We start from the raw sequence: 18,816 nt of genomic DNA, 5'->3' as shown, positions 1-18,816 counted from the left end.
TAAACCTCTTGCACGAGGAGACATAGACATACCGGAGAGATGCACCTGTCTCTGGTCCTGCACTTCAATGGTTGTAGCGAGAGAAAGCTCTGGAATTTACCAGGGACAGGCATCGTGGCCTTCTAAGTGATACCCCACCGGCCTATGGCTGCAGGGTGTCGACCCTCATCTCGGAGTGGTTCTCCATGTGAGCGACCCACGGAGTAAAGCAATCGTCTGGAATTGAAGGACGTGGAATCAATGGAGATTTTCTTATTCACCAGCTCTTACAGAGTTTTACCGCTGTACGCATCAGCTCAAACTGTGTAGCATCGGTCAGACATATCTTCAAACACAACAGAATGATTGCACGGTTACCAGCGAGGAGAAGCAATTGGAACTCAATGCCAGGTACGGAAAGGTTGAATAGGCAGGGGGGTGTGACCCGAACCTGGCATTTATTGAAGAATTCCCAGTGCAATCCTGACTCATTGATATCTGCACTATGACTATAGGTATTAGAGCCTCGACCGTTCCGGGTTGAATGAAGCTCTTGGGGGTTGGATAATATTCTCAATCATGATACACATCTGTGCTACTATACCGAGACATTAATAAGGTTCTATCATGTTTGATATCTATCAAGCAGCGTACGTGATAACCAATTGTTAAGCCCATTGCCTTAGCCATTGTGGCTCAGTCATTATTACCGTACAGGACAGAGCTTGATAAGCGGGGGAAGGCCTGCAGAGGAAAGGCGCCATCGCCTCTTGCCCGTGTTAGTGGAATGCGTCAGCAAGGAAAGCGGCCGATCATTGCATGCGGCGGTAGCTTTTGATACTGCCCTACATATGACGCCTCACACGGTTTAACCGAAGCAAAAAGCATTCTGTTGAAAATGGTACCCTACACCTTGGTGCCAGCCGATTTATTGGACTGTATGTGACCCCAAATCAATTATTCATTCCGCTGCTCCTCCGTCGGTAAACGAGTTCGGAAGTCTACCTGCCCACATAATCTACGCCCATGACTAGCTCTTACATAAATTCTTATCCATACAGACCAGTCTTGCAGCTGGGGATTGCATCCGATCTCGCGAAACGGTGGCTTACCCAGGCACCTCATGCAACACAAGCAATATACATTCAACAACTTTAAAGAGTATCTGGACAATGACCATGCTATCTTCGTAGCTATCGACACATGGATCATGCTATCATGACTAGGGTGAGCGTGGAGAGAGCTTGATATTTGCTCTGTCACGGGGATCATGATTGATTGTTTTCCAACCAGAAGGTTAGCAAAGGTTGTAAACAAGAAGGCTGGACTTGGTTCCGTGCGATGTATAGTAGCCAATTGCACAAATTGAGTGCTTTAATTGTTCTTAGTGGAGTATCGTTCCGCCTTCTAGCCCGGTTCATCAGGTCTATCTGTCTCTACCGCGAGTAGCATTTGGCATTGCACCTTCCCTAAGGTTTCTCGCCATGGAAGAGAAATACAGCAGTGCTGTAGCGTAAATTATACCTGGGTCAGTGACTGTTCAAATGGAAGGACTAGATACTGCGCAGCCAAGTCTGCAAGAAAAGAAACATGAGATGAAGCATTACATCGTGTGTAAGAACGGGAGCGTAGATGATCCTGGTAGTATTCCCCAGTTCTCAGACCAAGTCTCCAGAAAAATGCGGAAGGAAACATGGAGAGTTTCAGGCTTGCACCGGCGATGGTGATGATCGAGGCGTCAAGGTGGTGGATTCCAGGTTGTCTGGGAGGAACTAGATATCCACACGTGGCGGCCGAAGCGATGAGGTGCCCGGCCGATCACTAGGCGCCTGTCGATCCTTCAATTACACTTGAGATTTCGGGCAACACATTGGATGTAGAGCCCCCGCAAGGATTCGGCTATAGTGGTAAAGTGGGGAAAGCTTGTCAGTCATACTATATCGAGCCTATGGCTTGCAAGAGATTTGTACTTGTTCGCTTATCCCCTAAACAGACATTGAAAAGTCTATATCAGCTTGTTGCGACATTCAAACCATGACTTTGTCACAAGGGGTAGCGTGACCTGCAAATGGACACTCACACACTCCTGCGACATTAGTAAGTATCAGTTCCAGCCATCAGCAAGATTTCCAATAATGTGTCAGGTCATCCTTTCAGGTTGGATGATAACTACCCTCAACACCAATCAGGAAGGGTAGTGGAAGTGGGATCGCACTTACGGCCTACGTCGTGCCGGAACAGTGTTGATTCAGCCGTCAGCGATTGCAGTTGAGTTATTTGGATTCAAGCGGGCTGAGCAACTCACATTGCCGGCCACGCCTCCAAGCTATAATCGAATGTTAGCCCGTCCTCGATGCGTCTACGCAAAGTCTGCACTGCCTCATGTGGCCGCCATCTGACATACCGTGCGCTAGATGTTGTTGCTGTCAGCCACTGCGGTTCGATTAATGGAGTTGGAGCAGGTGTAGTCACACTCACTACTAGGGTATCTACAGCATCTTGAATTGACTATCGTTGACCGTCAGCCCGCCAATCTATGCCTTTATTCTAGGTGTATCCCCGGGAAAAGGCGCGGGCCGCCGGTGAGATGATCGTGTTCCCCCACGCGATTAGGGTAGGTCCCCAGGGGTTGGACTTTACCTCTTGCTGTCGCTTTCCTCGTAACCGGTTCGAAGGACCACCATTAGTCAAAATCCCTGCCACCAGCGTGCAGAAGAAAAGCAAGACGTATGTTGATTGCATTTTGAAGAAAGAAGGGAGGGGGCTTTGCGTCAAGAGGAAAAATGAACCAAGAAAGCTGGTGGGAAGAAAACAAAAAGCCCAGCAGAGTACTGTCGAGGAATGGGAATCAAGGCTGTCGGCGTCTGGGCTTTATATCTCTACCTTGCACGGCTGCGGCGTGCAATCCCAATACGATCAATTGGACTCCAGCTACTGAACCTACCTATTGATCTAATTTCAAGTGTACTGCCCACCACGCCTGCGGGGCTTGACCAAAATTCACAATGCATACTTAGGCCGGTATGGTGAGGCAAGAAGCGAAGATCACGGTCATACAAGAAAAGAGAGAATGTTGCACTACCGCAATATGAGGACCGATCATTGCATGAAGCTACTATCAGTCGGTTCTTTTTGTTGTTGATAGCACCGCTAAGCACTATACTCCCAATCCAACTATCAACTTTGTCACCAGGTTTCTGGATTAAGCTAGCCGTACAGCGTGCTCTACCGGTACCATCTTCTGTACCGCAGGATACAAGTAGGTAAGCACCGTACCCTCCGTGGCCACGAATTTCATAATTCTCCGAAGTTAATATGCAGCCACATTCAAATAGTATCTTATGAAAAACCTGTAATATAGATACCGTTTGCACCTTATGCAATATTTCTTCTATGCATTTTATTTTAAATCTAATATATACAATACTAGATTGCAACCAGATCTACTTATGGCTTCCACCAGTGGAGCGCGGAGAATTGTAGAATTTATAGCCACGGAGGGTATACAGTGAATCATGATCACACACTCGCCAAGATCTGGTGTTCAGTAATTCAACTGAGACACTGCAATAGCCAGACTTCAGTGGCCTGGTCTCTCTTCCACATGTAGATCGTATCGGCAATACAACGGTGATCATTGCATCACGCGGGACAAGTCTTCTCAACCAAACCCGCCCCTTGCGGGACAGAATGACACCTCCGATCACTCACCGGATTCTGCGCTCAAGATGATCTGCAAAAGGTCAACGACTGATCTCGAGAATGTCGCGCACCTGGTAAGTCTATGATCAGAACTACTATAGAGTCGGCTCCACCATACTGAAAAGTCCTTCACATCCCACCCTGCAATGGGTGCCCTGCCAGGTCAGACAAGACACTCATCACCCACGGCAAACCCAATGCCCTCTCTTTCTCACCAGACTCTTTCCTAGACCGCGACCATGAATCTCAGTCTGATCATTTTCATGCTCTCCGCGCTGGCCTCTCTGGCGCTCGCCAGGCCAATCGTCAACGACACACCAGGGCTCCGCCATGCCTCGAGCGGGGTCCATCACGGCCAAGGAGGCTCAAACAGTGGGTTACCCATCGTATCATTCTTCTGCCGGAGAATCTGCAATCTAGCCATGGGCTGATCGAATCGTCATCAACGCGATAGCTCTCCAGCCCCCAGACTATCAGTTTCAACCCGACAGGGGCGTTCATCTGGGTGAAGTCATCGACCCACGGTGAGGGGCTGGGAGTAATGGAATTGTGGATTGGCTGCTCGGGAACGTGTCGGGGCCTACTGCGTGACCAGAAAGACAAGCAGGCGGATAGTCAAGCGGAGATTCTGTGGGGCGGGAGGACTGGGTATCCCCTGGTAGGAGTTAGCAAGGAAACAGGGGCAATCGCCCAGAGTGAATGGTCGACTCGAGACATGTCGACAGTGTAACTGGACGTTTTGTGTCGCCCGTGTGAGATCTGGTCGGTATGAACGATAGCACTCGCAAGGGTCCCGGGGTCCATCACTGCTTGCATGCTTGGTTCTCGTTGTGGATATAGGAGATATGTTGTAATACTCCACAGGTGTGTGAGATTCAATTCAATTCAATTCATGTTCCATTACCCTAAGGAGCCTCGTGAGAGTCTCAGCCCGCCTATTGCGGCTCAGCTATGAAGGTGGTCGAGACCAAGAACATGCCTGTACGCCCTCTAACTCCCAAGATGTATATTAAATGTTGCAACACAACGGCTTCAGCGGCCGTTCCCAGTCTCCTTTATGTGTTTCCAATGCTTTGAGTGTGTGAGAGGGACAGGAAGAAGAAGATTGGAAAGTAAGTGAGGGGGAACCACTTTCTACAAGAACACCAGCAGGAATCTTCTCCCCAACTGTCGTGGCCACACGTGGAAGAACAACAGACGTTCCACAGCCAACACACCAGAATGAAGTATATTCTTTGACATGTATTTATGGGGTACAGACAGCTTAACCACGCGCTGCGAGGAACTCGTGTGCCTAAGACCGCTGGGACCCGACGACCCAGAATGCTGTTGAATGTGGTACGAAGACCTGGCAGCCTACTACACACATGCTTAAAAGGACCACAGCGCAACTGTCGTCAGCAGAGATCAACGCGCATGTCAAGCAAAGACACAAATACAATAACATGATCATCATGATCTTTGCTACTCTTACAAAGCCGGAAGGCGCATCCTGGAACAGGTTTCAGAAAGACACAACCCAACCTTCCCAGCAGCAAATCCCGTCCTCCACACTGACTTATGCAGCTGAGAACATAACCACAAACAGATGGCGGAAACCCCAGCATCCATTATCTAGACGTTAAGCATACAACGCTCGTCCATGGGGACACAGCTGTGCTTGTGGTCGCGCCAGTGACCGCGTTGACAGTCCTGCCCAAGAGACATCAGGCACATATTTCATATCGTTGCACCGGAGATCCATCAACTAACCTTGTCACAATACCAAGCCTCCTTGCACCTGCCGCACCTGCGAAGCGCGTGTCCGACATCCGACTCGATCTGTCCACAGTGGAAGCAGCTGCACAAGCATCATCAGTGTCAACAACACATACGCCAGCAACGAAGAAGAATAACTTACCTCAGCACTTCGAAGCTCCGTGGCACCCCAGCCTGGTAATGGTACAGAGCAGCCAAGAACTGCGCGCGACCCGGCGAGCGAAACGCCTCGTCAGCCAAGGGCAACACGTAGCGCGTGTTGCAGGTCACCTGTGAGACCAGCGCACGGAGATGCTCCAAGGAGGCAGGACTGATCTGGCCGCCGGCCCGCATGATCAAAGCCCCCATGAGAATGGTTGTGTACTTTGGGGGGTCGAAGAGCTCCTTGTCTCCCTCCTTGGCGCGACACGCAGCGAGCATCTGTTCCCCGAGGCCATCGGTGTCGAGCTTCTGGCGGATATAGGGCAGGACCTCATGTCGCAGCATGTGTGCTCTGGCGGCGGGCGTGGTGGCGGTCTCGGGGCCCAGGATTGTGTCCTCCAGATTCCAGAACCATTTCTTGTCGGCCTGACCCGTATAGTGGAGCATATCGCTGAGGAGGTCCAGGTCCCGATCGCCTTCGAAGAGGCCTGACGACGGGGGAGCGAAGAGGTTAGCTTCATTGGTCTGAGGATAGAAAATCACAAAAGGAAGACAGTGAGGTTGCCACTTACGCCATCCCCAGCGACCCATGATGATGGCGGTCGGTAGGTTTGACAGTAGGGGAAGATTACACCGTAAGTCGTGGGAGATAGTTGAAAGATATCGATTAAAAGGAACACGAAGAGCGATAATAAACACGTCGGGTGGATGGGAAAGGCAAGTGAGGTTGAGGAGGAAAGAAGGGAAGGAGAGCGAGAAAGTGAGAGGAAGAAGTGAGATCAAAGGTAGCAATACAAACAAAGGTGTTTGCATCGGTGGCTGCTTCTGGATGCACAGCCCAGGCGTCAAATCTCAGTCAATGCGAGCTAGACATCAACAATCGAGTATGGCAGTCAGAAGAGGACGCTGGATAAAAGGTCACTCAATCAATGCTTGACAATCATCAAGAGATACTGACTTCTATTAGGCGAAGACACACCCCGCTCATACCCGAGAAGATCCGTACTAACGGCCTCGTGAAGAACACAGCATGTGGAAACTCCTCCAGGAACCTTTTGTCATGCATTCCCTTTTCTCTGGGCTCAGCAGGTTTCAGCTTCAAGGACATACTCTTACATGAAGCACTCTGCGAGGAATACGATCTTGTACGCTCTGAGCTAGACTGGATGGTCTATTATGGAACACTAATTATTATACAGTACAATCCCATGACCTATCGTCTCGAAACTGAGAGCAATTGGTCTATGGTGGACACAGGTGATGTATTACTCAGATATTGCTATACATTAGTATCGGTGTACAGCATCCAATGAGGCATGGGGTGTCAGGTTGCCGCCAACGTGGTGACATCCCTTAGGCAGAGATGAAACGACCGGGCTGGCTCAGCCACTTGTCCATGAAGTTGAAAGCAGTCTTGACAGTGTCACCGTACTGTCCAGGGTAGCTCTCGCAGGCGGTACAGGTGTCAATGGTGTGCTGGGCTCCCTCGGTAAAGGCAATCGACTTGTCCTTGGTGGTAGCAGCCAGGTAGATCTTCTCGGCGTTGAGGTACTCGTAGTGACCCGTGTTACCCATGGTCAGCAGGGGCTTAGAGATGCCAGGAACACTGCCAATGGGAGCAGTCTGCGACGAGGTCCAGTCGACACCAGTGATGTTATCCGCGGTGACCCGGAAGTTCTCAGCATCGACGCGGATAGCAAAGGTCGACAGGAACCGGGTGATGGTGGTTTTGAGCGCTCCATCGTAGAAGGAGTCGACCATGCTGGGAATGCCGGCCGACGCGACGCGAACAGATGGGACAACCTGGGTGGTGTTACTGCCGTCCTTGTGCAGGAGAGGCCACTTGTAGATAGTGTGCGCCAGATAGCGCACGTCCTGGGTGATGAGTTTGTTGTTGAAGCCGAGGTAGTTGGCGTCGGGGATGACCAATCCTTCATCATCGCTGTAGTCTCCGTTACCGGCGGCAATGAGTTCGTTGCGCTCGGTCGCAGAGGCCAGAATGCGGTTCCACCGGGCGGCAACGCCAGCCAAGAACTCCCGCACAAAGGTGGTGGTGTAGTTGGCCCCGTTCTCGGTCCAGCCGTTGGCCGCGCTGTACAAGTTCAGCTCGGAGTTGATATCGGCTCCGGTGGTCTCGTTGGTGATGGCAGGGTTGAGAGACAGCAGAGTCATGGTGGACAGGCCAAAGTTGGCATCGATGAGCAGCACTCCGTCGGCAGCGGGCAAGCCATCCATCGCGCTGGAGCAGGGGTACAGCTTTTCAGTGCCGTTGCAGGCAGAGGCTCCGTTCTCGGCCACGTTCTGATACGCGGCCATCATCGCACCGCCGCCGGAGTGACCCCAGATGATCACCTGGTCAATGTCGGTCAAGTTGCGCAGGAATTGCACTCCTGTTCCGACGTCCGTCATCATCGTCTCGAAGTCGAGGTCATTCATGAGACCAGTTTTGCTCTGAGCGTTGTTCAAGCAGAGGGTGGTGTATCCACGGACGGGCAGCTCACTGCAGGGGTAAAAGGTGGTGTAATCCTGCTCGGCATGCATGACGAGGATGCCGATCCGAGCCTTGGCTGGATCAGCACTGGCAAGGGGACGAAAGAGACCGCCAATGACACCTGTGCCGAAGGTCACCAAGGAGGGAATGGGAAGGCTAAAATTGCCCAGCGAGGTATGCGTGAACTGGGTAGGCCATTGGCTGGAAGCACTGGAGCTGGCGCTAGCAGAGAGGCCGAGACCGGCCAGAGCCGCGAGGGCGGACTGCTTGAATGAGGGCATCGATCTTCGAGGCAATAGAAGTGAAAAGGCAAGCAAGAAAGATGTTCGCAGACCGGGATATGCTTGTCAATCTGTCGTACCTGCAGGAATACCCTTGTCCATACTTATAACCACCTATAAGGTCGGCTGGGGTTCCTTGCGAAGATTAAGTCCGAGGTTTCCCTCGGCATGGACTGGGAAATGTGGTAATGGCTGTACTCTAACCTGGATAAGGTAGGATCTATAGCAGCATCCGGTCTCTCTGCCGCGCCTGGTTTGCGGAAGCTTTCCTGCATTGAGTTGTGAGGACTACGATCAGTGGGCCCACGCGCGTAAATAATCTTCCCGTCCACTCAAAGCCCGGACTTGAGTATGGGAGCTGCGTCATCTAACGGCGGTATCGGAGTAAGTTACCTTGTGCAGACCCGGCACATGCTGATCGCTCGGGCCGTGCCATAACTTGGTCAATTCGGCAGGCTGGTCGTACGAGTACATGTGGACCACTTGGAATATCTTAGTGGTCAGATAATCTACATAGTACCACTAAGTAGATATATACTCGAGACAAGTCGACTAGCAATGATTTAGTGTTCCCGGAGATTGATAACACCAAACACAGCAGCAGTTCAGACAATTCGAATTACCAGCCGACATCAGGCAACATCGATTATGCGGCACCCATTAAAACCGGGCAATTGGAACTCCAACCCAAGTTTCAGAACTGCTTCCCGCTTCCAACAATCACTGGCTCAGCGAGAAAGGCAAATTGAGAGTTAGTCATAGGCTCAGTTGTTAACATACTCCGTACCCCGTAGCACTTGAAAAACAAAAACAAGCATAAGAGGCAAGGAAGCAACTCTTGGACATTCCAGTCGAAGAGCATAATCTCAAGTTAGAAACATGAGTCGACAGGTTGTATAATTTGCTGCTTCTGACAAGTCGACTATATATTTTCTCTCAAAGCATTGACCGAGACAAAGGCCCCGCCTCGGCACGTCACTTGAGTGACTGATAGCACCCACTGCCTGACCATATAAACACCGAGTCATTCTCAGTCTGCGACCAATCCTTAGGTAGTTAGACCATCGGTGACCATGTATGCTTCCTCCTCTCTCTTCAGTGCTCCACCAAAACCTGCAGTCAGAGCTGTTGGGCTTTGCTGCTGCATCGAGTCATGCCTCGGCAACGAAAGGGTGCAGATCATCATAGATCCCTGTCTAGTCTCTTCTAGTGACTGCTGCTTTGCCTGATTTAGCGATGGCTTCTTTTCTCCTCTCTCCAAGATCTTACGCAACGTCTCTTCTTCCACCACCTCCTCTATTCTCAAGCTATTTAACCCCCCACATCCCGTCCGCACTCTGTGATGAACCGGGGAAGAACCCGCCGCGCCCGACTGAAACGGTCGAAAACGGGCTGTCGCACGTGCCGGTACGCAGGTAGCCAGTAGTCGACCAGGCAGCGAATAGGCTGACACTTAACGGCAGGGCCCGCCACGTGAAGTGCGACGAAACCCCAGGCAAGTGCCAAAATTGCACCTCGACTGGACGGCAATGCGACGGCTATGATGCCCATCGGCTGCTTCTCCCCACGACACGAACGCGCCATTCCGAGCGACTGCCACTGTCGCCTCCGGTCGCAGTCACCGTCCCGTGGGCCAGTACCTCCGATGAGCGCCGCTGCTTTGGCTTTGTGCAAGCCCGCACGATTCCCGACGTGCTCAGCTACTTCGACTCTCTGATATGGGAGCAATTTGTGCTGCAGACGGTGCGCCGGGAACCCGCGGTCTGGCATGCTGTCGTTGCCTTAGGCGCGGTGCACCAGCACATCGAGCCTGGGTTGATGGGCGGGTCCACCGTCTGGGAATTGATGGCGGTCGCACAGTCCACGAGGTCCTTCGCCTGCCTGCGTCGACGGAATCCACGGGACCCACAGATGCGGGAGGTGACATTACTCTGCTGTCTGTTGTTCACTATCATGGACGTGGTACGGCAGGAGTTCGGGACTGCCGTGCAGCATATCCGTGCTGGCCTGCGAATTCTGGATGAAGATACGCTCTCAACCAGCAGTGCCGGTCAGCCGCTTCATCTCTTTTGGCTGCATGCCTTCCGACATCTGGATACCCAGATTGGCAGTGATCGCTTGTTTATGGGTGAGGGCAGTGACGCTAGCAGCAGCCCAGAAGACGCGTCTCGAGGATCGAAGGTGGCGGTCCAACCGGCAGTAGACCCTACATGGCCGTCATGGTCCTCGCATTCTAAAGGCCCACACACCGTTTCTTCCGCCCGCCACATGCTGGAGCCCCTCTACAACCGCTTTTTCAAGTTCATCCGGCAGTGCTGGCGGATGTCCCCAGCGGAACTCCAGTCTGCTGCCGCCGCGCCCGTCTTGGCGGAGCAAGCCAGTCTCACGGCGCAATACCACCGCGCCCGGCATTTTTGGCGCGCCTTCCGCATGGAGCAAGACAACAGTAGGCTCAGCCCGAAGGATCAGCGTGGGGCCGAGGTGCTCGAGATCTGGCTGACGGCCGTCGGTCTCGGCTTGCAGACGGGGCCCCTCCACGGAGACCTGGCGGCGCTGCAGCGGTTCACACCGCAGTATCGCGATCTGCTCCATCGGAACCAACGCTTCCTTGCCCGCTTTCCACAGCGACCTACGTTGCTGGTCGATATGGGCGTGCTGCCGACGATCTTATTGGTGGGCGACGGCTGTCAGGACCTCTCCGTCCGGTGGGAGGCCCTTCAGGCGCATTACGCCTGGCCCCACCAGGAAGGCCCGTTCAGCGCGCCGCTGATGGCCGCCCGGCTGGAACATTTGATTCGCGCCCAACTGAGGGTTCGAGTTCGGGCCGACCTAGTGGCGTCGCTGGGACTGGCCTCGCATCAGCCGGTGAAAAGCTGCTTGGAAGCGGTGGAAGAGCTGGTTGAAACAGAAGCCGATCGGATATTAGAGCACATGCGGTCGGTCAGCTCCAATGACAATGAAGAAGACCGGGAGAGATCAGCGCAAATGTTATCCGCACTAGATCAGATGCATGACCACTGGGGGTCGGTAGCGAGAATGAAAAGGATTGAGGGGTCTAGCACCCTGTGACTGCAGTTTACTGGTGTACTATCTTTCGCGCCTGATTTGCCGATTTGCTGATTTGCTGATTTTACTCGCGGACTTTGTTGCCGGGGCCCACTTCCTGAGATCTGGAGATTCGGTGACAAACATGGATCCCAACGGCGGGCCGTGCCTCGGTGTTCCTTCGACCTTCCAGATCCCACACTGAGTTGGCTCAGTGTGACCACCATCCATGATACGGGTGTGGTATTCTACATTTTCAAGTCTCTCCATACTGCCGAGGGGGTGGTCTTCCGACCGAGTCTCAAGATACATACGTTTTGTCAAACCCGAGTATCATGTACTGTACATACCGTATCCTTTTATGAATAGGCAGCAAAACTGTGGTTTTGTCACGCTTTACAGCTCTTGCTTGGCAAAGATAATACGGCGTACAGCTGAATCGTTCCCGAGTCCCAATGGTTTGTGTCTCGGCTAATCTTGCCCGCCCTTCCATGAACTTGAGTGAACTCGTAACTTAATCCCACGCTATTTCTCAGCTTCTCGCAACGGCGCAACGCCACATCAGTAGACCATTGGAGCAACCAAGTCCGCCTTGCTCGAACAGGCAAATCTCGGCAACCGCCAGCAGCAGCCGAGTTGTGATGGCGCAGCTGAACCCTAAGCCACTTGATGTGGCAGCTTATCATCTACAACGCTTGCAGCGCTTTTGCCCCACCAAACACGGAGTCGCCGGGACTATACGACTATATTTGCATTCGTGCCCTCCCCCTCCCACAATGGGTGTGTCTCTGCCACAAGATAATTGAGAATTCCAACATACACGAGGGGTCTCATTCACCATGAACGTCTTTGGCACCTACACGGACTCCGCCGCCACGCCACTCCTGGGAGGGGAGTGCGGCAAACGTCTCATCCTGCATGTCATCGATGCGACGGCCAGCGCAACTCCCGATGCCGAGTGTCTGTCCGTTCCTCGCAGCAACGGCAATCCCCAGGCGGGATGGAAACGCGTCAGCTGGGCGCAGGTCGCCAACGCCGTCAACTACGTAGCGCACATGCTCACCAAGGAGGGTGGCACTCCGACCCCCGGGACGTTTCCCACCGTCGCCTACATCGGTCTGGAGGACCCGCGGTATCCGATCTTCGCAACCGGCGCCGTCAAAGCCGGCTACCAGGCACTCTTCATCTCGCCGCGGAATTCGGTCGAAGCACAGCTGAATCTCTTCGAGAAAACCGACTGCAACCTGCTCTTTCACGAAGCACAAAACGCCGCGATGGTGCAACCGTGGGTCGAGAGGCGCTGCGGAATGAAGCGCGTGGCCGTCGCGCCATGGGACGAATGGGTGAGCACGGAGGTCGCACCGTTCCCCTACACCAAGACCTTCGAGGAGGCCGAATGGGATCCCTTTGTGGTGCTGCACACGAGCGGCAGTACCGGGCTGCCGAAGCCGGTCGTCATCCATCAGGGCACGCTCGCCCTGAACGACCTCCATCGCTATGTCCCGGAGTACGAGGGCAATCTGCCTTGGCTGGCGACCTGGGCCAAGTTCCCCAACAAGCGTTACCTTAATATTTTTCCTTTGTTTCACACTGCAGGCATCGCGCCGACGATCTTGATGGCATTCTACTACGATGCGCCGATCGCGTTTCGGGATCCTTCCGTACCCATCACCGGCGACAATGTGGTGGACTGGTTGCAGAACACGGACGCAGGGTTTACGCTGATGCCGCCGGCAGTCTTGGAACAGATGTCGCGGTCGGACGTAGCGATCGAGGAGTTGAAGAAGCTCCATGCAGTGGGATTTGCAGGGGGTGTGTACAGCCTTTTCCCATATGAGGATAATTGCTAACCGGCTCCTCTACCTTTAGGCCCCGTCGCTCCAGATCCCGCCAACCATCTGTTAAGTCATGGTGTGAGGTTGGTCAACGCCATTGGCTCGACCGAGTAAGTGGAGTTTGCTCGCGGTGCGGACAACAATTGCTCACTGAATATGTCAGGTATATCTACATGCCCTACTACAACCAACCCGATGCCACCCTGTGGCCCTGGTTCATCGTTCCCACGGAGCTGATGGGCATCGAATGGCGCCCGTTCGGTGAGGACACCTACGAGCAAGTGATCGTGCGCAAGGACAAAAGCCACCCCGGTCTGCAGGGCTGCTTCTACGCTTTCCCAGAGTTGCAGGAGTTCAGCACGAAGGACCTGTATCGCCCTCATCCCACCCTCCCAAACCACTGGACCTACGTCGGCCGAGCGGACGACATCATCATCTTCTCCAACGGCGAGAAACTCAACCCGACGACCATCGAAGGCGCCGTGATGGGCCACCCGGGGGTGCGGGGTGCACAGGTCGTCGGCAGCAACTACTTCCACGCTGCGCTGATCATCGAGCCGGCGCAGCATCCGACGAGCGAACAGGAGAGGCAGCAATTCCTCGATGAAGTGTGGCCGATCGTGGAGAAAGTCAACATCGAGACGGTCGCCCACGGCCGCATCTCGCGGGACTACATCTTCCTCTCCGATGCGGAACGGCCCTTCCCGCGGGCGGGCAAGGGCACCATCCAGCGTGCCATGGTCGTCAAGGTCTACGCCGAGGACATCGAGCGCATCTTCGCAGCCAGCAGCGACGCGTCTGTGGTGGCAGTGGACGTCGACTTAACCTCCAGCGAGAAATTCGAGGACTCAGTGCGTAAGCTGGTGCATAGCGTGCTCAAGCTGCCCACGCTCTGCGCCGACCAGGACTTTTTCTCCGCTGGCGCAGACTCCCTCCAGGCCATCCAGCTGGCCCGGTCACTGCGGGCGAGCCTGGAGAAAGCAACCCCTCTCTCCGATAGCGGAGCCATTGACGCCCAAACCATCTACACCCACCCGACCATCTCCCAGCTCGCCACCTACGCCTACTCCCTTACCACCAGCACACCCTCATCCACACTCCAGCCCTCCCCCACAGACGAAACCCTCTACACCACCCTCGTAGAGAAATACACCGCAACCCTCCCCGCGGTCGACCCCACCAAACCCCTCTCCCGCAACCCCCCACAAACCCTCCTCCTAACCGGCACCACCGGCACCCTAGGCCCCTACCTCCTCTCGACCGCCCTCCGCAACCCCAACATCCACAAGATCATCTGCCTCAACCGCGACCCCAACGCCGCGACCCGCCAACAAACCACGCACAGCACGCTCTCCCTCCCCACCGACTTCTCGCGCGTGGAGTTCCACACCGCGGACCTCACCCACCCGACCCTCGCCCTCCCACCCACCCTCTACACCGCGCTCACCCAAACCGTCGACCAAATAATCCACAACGCCTGGCCCGTCAACTTCAACCTCGCCCTCTCCTCCTTCGAGCCCAGCATCCGCGGCGTCCGCCACCTGCTCGACTTCAGCCTTGCATCTCCCAACCACATCCCGATCAGCTTCATCTCCAGCGTCAGCACCCTCGCCAACTGGCCCTCCCCGGACACAGCCATCCCGGAACAGGGTTTCGAGGAGTGGGACTACGCGGTCGGCGGATACGGCCAGTCCAAGCTCGTGGCCAGTCGGGTGCTGGAGACGGCCAGTCGGGTGTCTGGCGTGCCCTGCAAGATCATCCGCGTCGGACAGGTCGGAGGGCCCCGCGGGGAACGGGGGATGTGGAATGTGCGCGAGTGGGTGCCCAGCTTGGTTCGCAGCTCGTTGTACCTGGGGCTTTTGCCGAGCACACTTGGGGGTTTGGTGGCGGCGGGCGGGTGGATGTGTGTCGAGGATGTGGCGGGGGTGATTATGGAGGTTTCGGGGGTGGTGGAGGGGGAGAAGGGGTCGCAGGATGGTTTGATGGTTGATGGAGAAAGTGCTGAGCAAGGCACGGCTTACTTTCACGCCATCAATCCCCATGCCGTCGATTGGGCTGGTCTGGTGCCGGGGCTGTGCGAGTTCTACGGCGACCGCATCAAGAGTGTGGTTCCGTTTGAGGAGTGGGTGGATGCGTTGGAGGCCAGTCTGGCGTCGATGGCGGCCGAGGACGCGGAGGTTAATCCCGGCGTGAAGTTGTTGAGTACGTACCGCGAGGCGGCGCGGCAGACGACCGCCCGGGCGAAGGGGTTCGAGACGGCCCGCACGGAGGCGGCGAGTCCCACGATGCGCGGGGTGCTGCCTGTTACCCCGGAGTTGATGCGGCATTGGTGCCAGCAGTGGGGTTTCTGAGGGGGTTATGGTCTTCTCAGTCGATACGGTATCTGTTGAGGTTGGAATTTTAAGGAAAAGGATTACCTATATTATATAGAGCTTCCTATCTAGCATGCATTCTACTTTTCAGGATACGAAGGATACAGAGGATTTGATTTCTTCAATGCTGGGGTATTCGCATCGTGATGCCTAATAAACACCCCACACATAATTATTCTTTGGGCTTTGGTCCTTGATCAAAATGATCATAGCTTCACAGTAGAGTAGGAATCTTAGTTATTATCGAACTCAAATCTACTACGATATCATTAGTTGCTGTGCAGCCGCCCAGTCCGGCCCCCGCCCAAGGAATGAAATGAGATGTTTGTCATGCCCAATATGATATGTAACACATGTCAGGCTGAGACGTTTGTTTATACTCGAGCATGTTCAATTTGTCGGCGTTCCTGAGTAATCCAGCCCACGTGATCCGAGGCGATTCACCAAGCGCGTTGCACATCTTCCAAGTTGAGAACTCAGATAGTTCAACCAATCCAACCACCCAAGAACCACCAAAGAAGCAAGAAACTGTTTCATATAGTACACTCTTGAGTCCTCACATTGCTTATACCTTGTACACTCAAGTGCTTTCCTTTCCAGCCATCCTGCAACCCTCTGACTGTGATTAAGAGACGGATACCACGGCCAGGGTATATGATGTCTTGAATGGTAACGTTACAGTACGGTACAGAACCTACGCATCTCATCCACTTCGGCTACACACAGGGCTCTCTTTGTGCCCTTCCTTTGCATGACATGTCATACTTTTCTTCTTCTTTTTCCCAGCGCTTCCCAGGCCTATTGAAGCACTCGCACTTGCTGACACTCCCCGACAAGCATGCTTCAACGAGTAATCTCTGGGTTCAATCTTCCACTCGAGATGGACACAAAACACAGCAAGAAAGGGTTGGATGGTTATTCATTTCATTCTCAGTCTCCCCGCGCTAATACCGCCAGCAGCACCAAGCAGACAGAGTTTCTTAGACTAACTCCGCGCGCCTTGGATGAGTCTCTACACCAGGCCCGGTTGTACTGGCATTCTTTAGCCCACACTGCCGTCGCAAAATACGAGGGTGGGATAGCCCCACAAGCGCTCGGGGTTAGAGAGTTATTAAAACATGTCCCATCTGTTCCTTAGAATCACCTCCACGATCGGCAAGCATCGCTGTCAACTTTCTCATCCAACGGAATATTGTACCTGAGAGCTCAAGCCACCTGGGAAGTTGAAGTGGGTGGAGATTGTGGAGTGGGTGGGCAGCAAAAGACGCGGGCTGCTTCGCTGCCAATTGGCGTGCAACGCCCCACGCCTCTGCGTTTTGGGAATGTTGCCTTCTCCGGGGATCGACATGACATTGACAAACCAGGCGTCCAGCGCAACATCATTACCGTGCTTGTCCTCGCGTGGCTGTACATCTTCTCCGCCGAGCTGGTTGAGAGGATGCAGGGAGAGTCTACGCTGGTTTACACAGACTCACGAGCGGAGGTAACCTCCTTGGACGATACTGACAATGCGATAGACGTTGGCGACGTTGAGGAGAATGCTGCAAGATGGTGGGCTGCTGTTCTCTCCCAGGGTCCTGGTTGGCGAGCCACTATCATGCAAATTGGCGGTGATCGGTTTATATCGCCGTGGTCGACGGCTGGTGATGGTGATCCGCCTGTCGCGTTCCCGAAGCTCAAGGTCAGCCAGCCGCAAGCAACGAGGTCGTCGGTTGTCTCGCCATCTTCCAGACAGGCGTTAGGCTTTCTCATCGACTTTTGCGAGCACCATGGCATCTTCGGCCAGCTTTTCGCAGCACTAGCGACCGCCATCACATTGCCCACGCACAATTGCTATGGCGTGCCGGCTACATTGCCCGACATTCACGCACGAACTCACATAAGAGTGCCGGTAGCCCGGACACCGACCGCGGACGAGTTATACAAAGACATCCCATATTACATGGCCTTGAGCTGCAACTTCCATGTAGTGATCTCCAGCATGTGTGGAGTCTTCTGGGAGCCCAACGTCCCCTGCAACAAGGTCAGTCCCTGGCTACACCCTGTTCTCAATGAGCTGCCCGCAGCGCTTGCTTGCAAATCCTCACCGGGGTATATCGAGGTACTCTCAGCTATGTGCGCTCTGCGTCGTCCTCGACTTGGGCCACTCTGGCTAGGAGCAGCCTTGAGTGGACTCGTCCCCTTCGCACTGGATCTTGTCCGAAGTGGCACCCCCCCTCTCGATCCCAGCGCTTCGGCGTGGACTGGCTGCCCACAGTCATTTCTGGATCTGTCTGGTACGGGACCATACTCAATTTCGTCGTGCTCGGACGGTGAAATCACCCGCCCCGATGCCTGGCGCCTGCTCTACCTCCCCTCTGCGGTCGAGGATGACCTGCACTACGACAGCCCCCCCTTCAGCCCCTGGGAGCCCGCGGGAACAACCACCTTCGCGAACTCGGCCATCAGGGTCCGAGTTCATCGTCACTGCCCCCGACACCGACTTGTGTACCGCTGTTGGTCTTGGCTTCGACAGAACGGACTATGGACGGATGATACAGGCCCAGCACCCGACAGTGGTTTAGATGACGGAGGGCCGGACGCTCGATGTTTTCCCGGGCGGGATGTCTCGCCGCTGGAACCCCGTACCAAGATGGAGATCCCTTTTCGGCCGCTTGTGGACCAGGATGCGTCTATGTCGGCATCTAGCGAAGTCTTCGGCTGGGTGATGCGCAACTGTGAAGGCCTGCCGCCTGAAAGCATCTTCCGAGACAAGTGGCTGCAGGAGGCAGAAGAGGATGATGAGAGCGACTCGTTCCACTCCGCCAATTACCCTGACTCTAGTGATGCTGACTGCTGCAATAATTATGGCAACAATAACGCCGTTGAGGATACGCGAGTCGGGCGGAATGTTCAGGATTGGCTAGCCGCAGCGGAGTAGGGCCCTCTTGCCGGGTGCTGATACTGGCGCGTTTCTTACCAGAAGACCTCATGTCCACTGAAACAAATATTAATTGAATACGTCAAGAGTAAAGATGAGATCCTTGTAGCTCTGAATGGCAGTAACGTTGTTTATACTCTGTGACTGCCATCCGCGCATCCCGCGAGCCCGAGCATCCGATGCACTCTCAGACGGCGTTGATATCATGTACGCCTCATGGAAAACTGACGCAGATCCACTGATGCCCCTACGGTCCACAACCCTTCAAAATCCAACTCCGTAGCAATCACGG

General features: G+C 54.3%; 6 protein-coding genes across 6 annotated transcripts; 4 read left to right on the top strand and 2 right to left on the bottom strand.

The window, feature by feature from the left end:
• Positions 1–3,920: 3,920 nt before the first annotated feature.
• On the top strand, positions 3,921–4,636 carry BO66DRAFT_405666 (uncharacterized protein; the record flags this gene model as incomplete). The annotated part of the gene is made up of 4 exons (XM_025648984.1): positions 3,921–4,053; positions 4,173–4,339; positions 4,407–4,447; positions 4,546–4,636. The coding sequence occupies 4 exons, from the start codon at positions 3,921–3,923 to the stop codon at positions 4,634–4,636; spliced, it is 432 nt and encodes a 143-aa protein (XP_025499178.1).
• Positions 4,637–5,295: 659 nt separating this feature from the next.
• Positions 5,296–5,925, bottom strand: BO66DRAFT_415234 (zinc finger MYND domain-containing protein; the record flags this gene model as incomplete). Its single annotated transcript, XM_025649522.1, has 3 exons — positions 5,296–5,373; positions 5,434–5,521; positions 5,582–5,925. 3 exons carry the CDS (start codon positions 5,923–5,925, stop codon positions 5,296–5,298), a joined length of 510 nt encoding a protein of 169 aa, XP_025499177.1.
• A 1,008-nt stretch (positions 5,926–6,933) lies between these two features.
• On the bottom strand, positions 6,934–8,121 carry BO66DRAFT_334122 (uncharacterized protein; the record flags this gene model as incomplete). Its single annotated transcript, XM_025644196.1, has 1 exon — positions 6,934–8,121. One exon carries the CDS (start codon positions 8,119–8,121, stop codon positions 6,934–6,936), a length of 1,188 nt encoding a protein of 395 aa, XP_025499176.1.
• Positions 8,122–9,646: 1,525 nt separating this feature from the next.
• BO66DRAFT_432111 (Zn(II)2Cys6 transcription factor domain-containing protein) lies at positions 9,647–11,615 on the top strand. The gene is made up of 2 exons (XM_025650622.1): positions 9,647–9,759; positions 9,816–11,615. Exons 1-2 carry the CDS (start codon positions 9,695–9,697, stop codon positions 11,419–11,421), a joined length of 1,671 nt encoding a protein of 556 aa, XP_025499175.1. The 5' UTR covers positions 9,647–9,694; the 3' UTR covers positions 11,422–11,615.
• A 604-nt stretch (positions 11,616–12,219) lies between these two features.
• BO66DRAFT_359320 (putative NRPS-like enzyme) lies at positions 12,220–15,181 on the top strand (the record flags this gene model as incomplete). The annotated part of the gene is made up of 3 exons (XM_025644968.1): positions 12,220–13,209; positions 13,267–13,342; positions 13,396–15,181. Coding segments are annotated over exons 1-3 (2,835 nt in total), but the record flags the coding sequence as incomplete, so codon positions are not given.
• A 1,303-nt stretch (positions 15,182–16,484) lies between these two features.
• Positions 16,485–18,704, top strand: BO66DRAFT_462461 (uncharacterized protein; the record flags this gene model as incomplete). The annotated part of the gene is made up of 3 exons (XM_025652373.1): positions 16,485–16,703; positions 16,743–18,099; positions 18,145–18,704. 3 exons carry the CDS (start codon positions 16,485–16,487, stop codon positions 18,522–18,524), a joined length of 1,956 nt encoding a protein of 651 aa, XP_025499173.1. The 3' UTR covers positions 18,525–18,704.
• Between the last annotated feature and the right edge of the window lie 112 nt (positions 18,705–18,816).

Source organism: Aspergillus aculeatinus, assembly GCF_003184765.1.
Source record: "Aspergillus aculeatinus CBS 121060 unplaced genomic scaffold BO66scaffold_65, whole genome shotgun sequence".
NCBI lineage: Eukaryota > Fungi > Ascomycota > Eurotiomycetes > Eurotiales > Aspergillaceae > Aspergillus > Aspergillus aculeatinus.
Note: the sequence above shows the minus strand (reverse complement) of the source record. Positions and strands in the feature narration are given on the sequence as shown.

Bases quoted from the DNA above. Each gene is read 5' to 3' on its own strand.
- BO66DRAFT_432111 (XM_025650622.1), top strand. From the start codon at position 9,695: ATGAACCGGGGAAGAACCCGCCGCGCCCGACTGAAACGGTCGAAAACG. The intron at 9,760-9,815 runs GTACGCAGGTAG...ACTTAACGGCAG, and splicing joins ACGGGCTGTCGCACGTGCCG to GGCCCGCCACGTGAAGTGCG.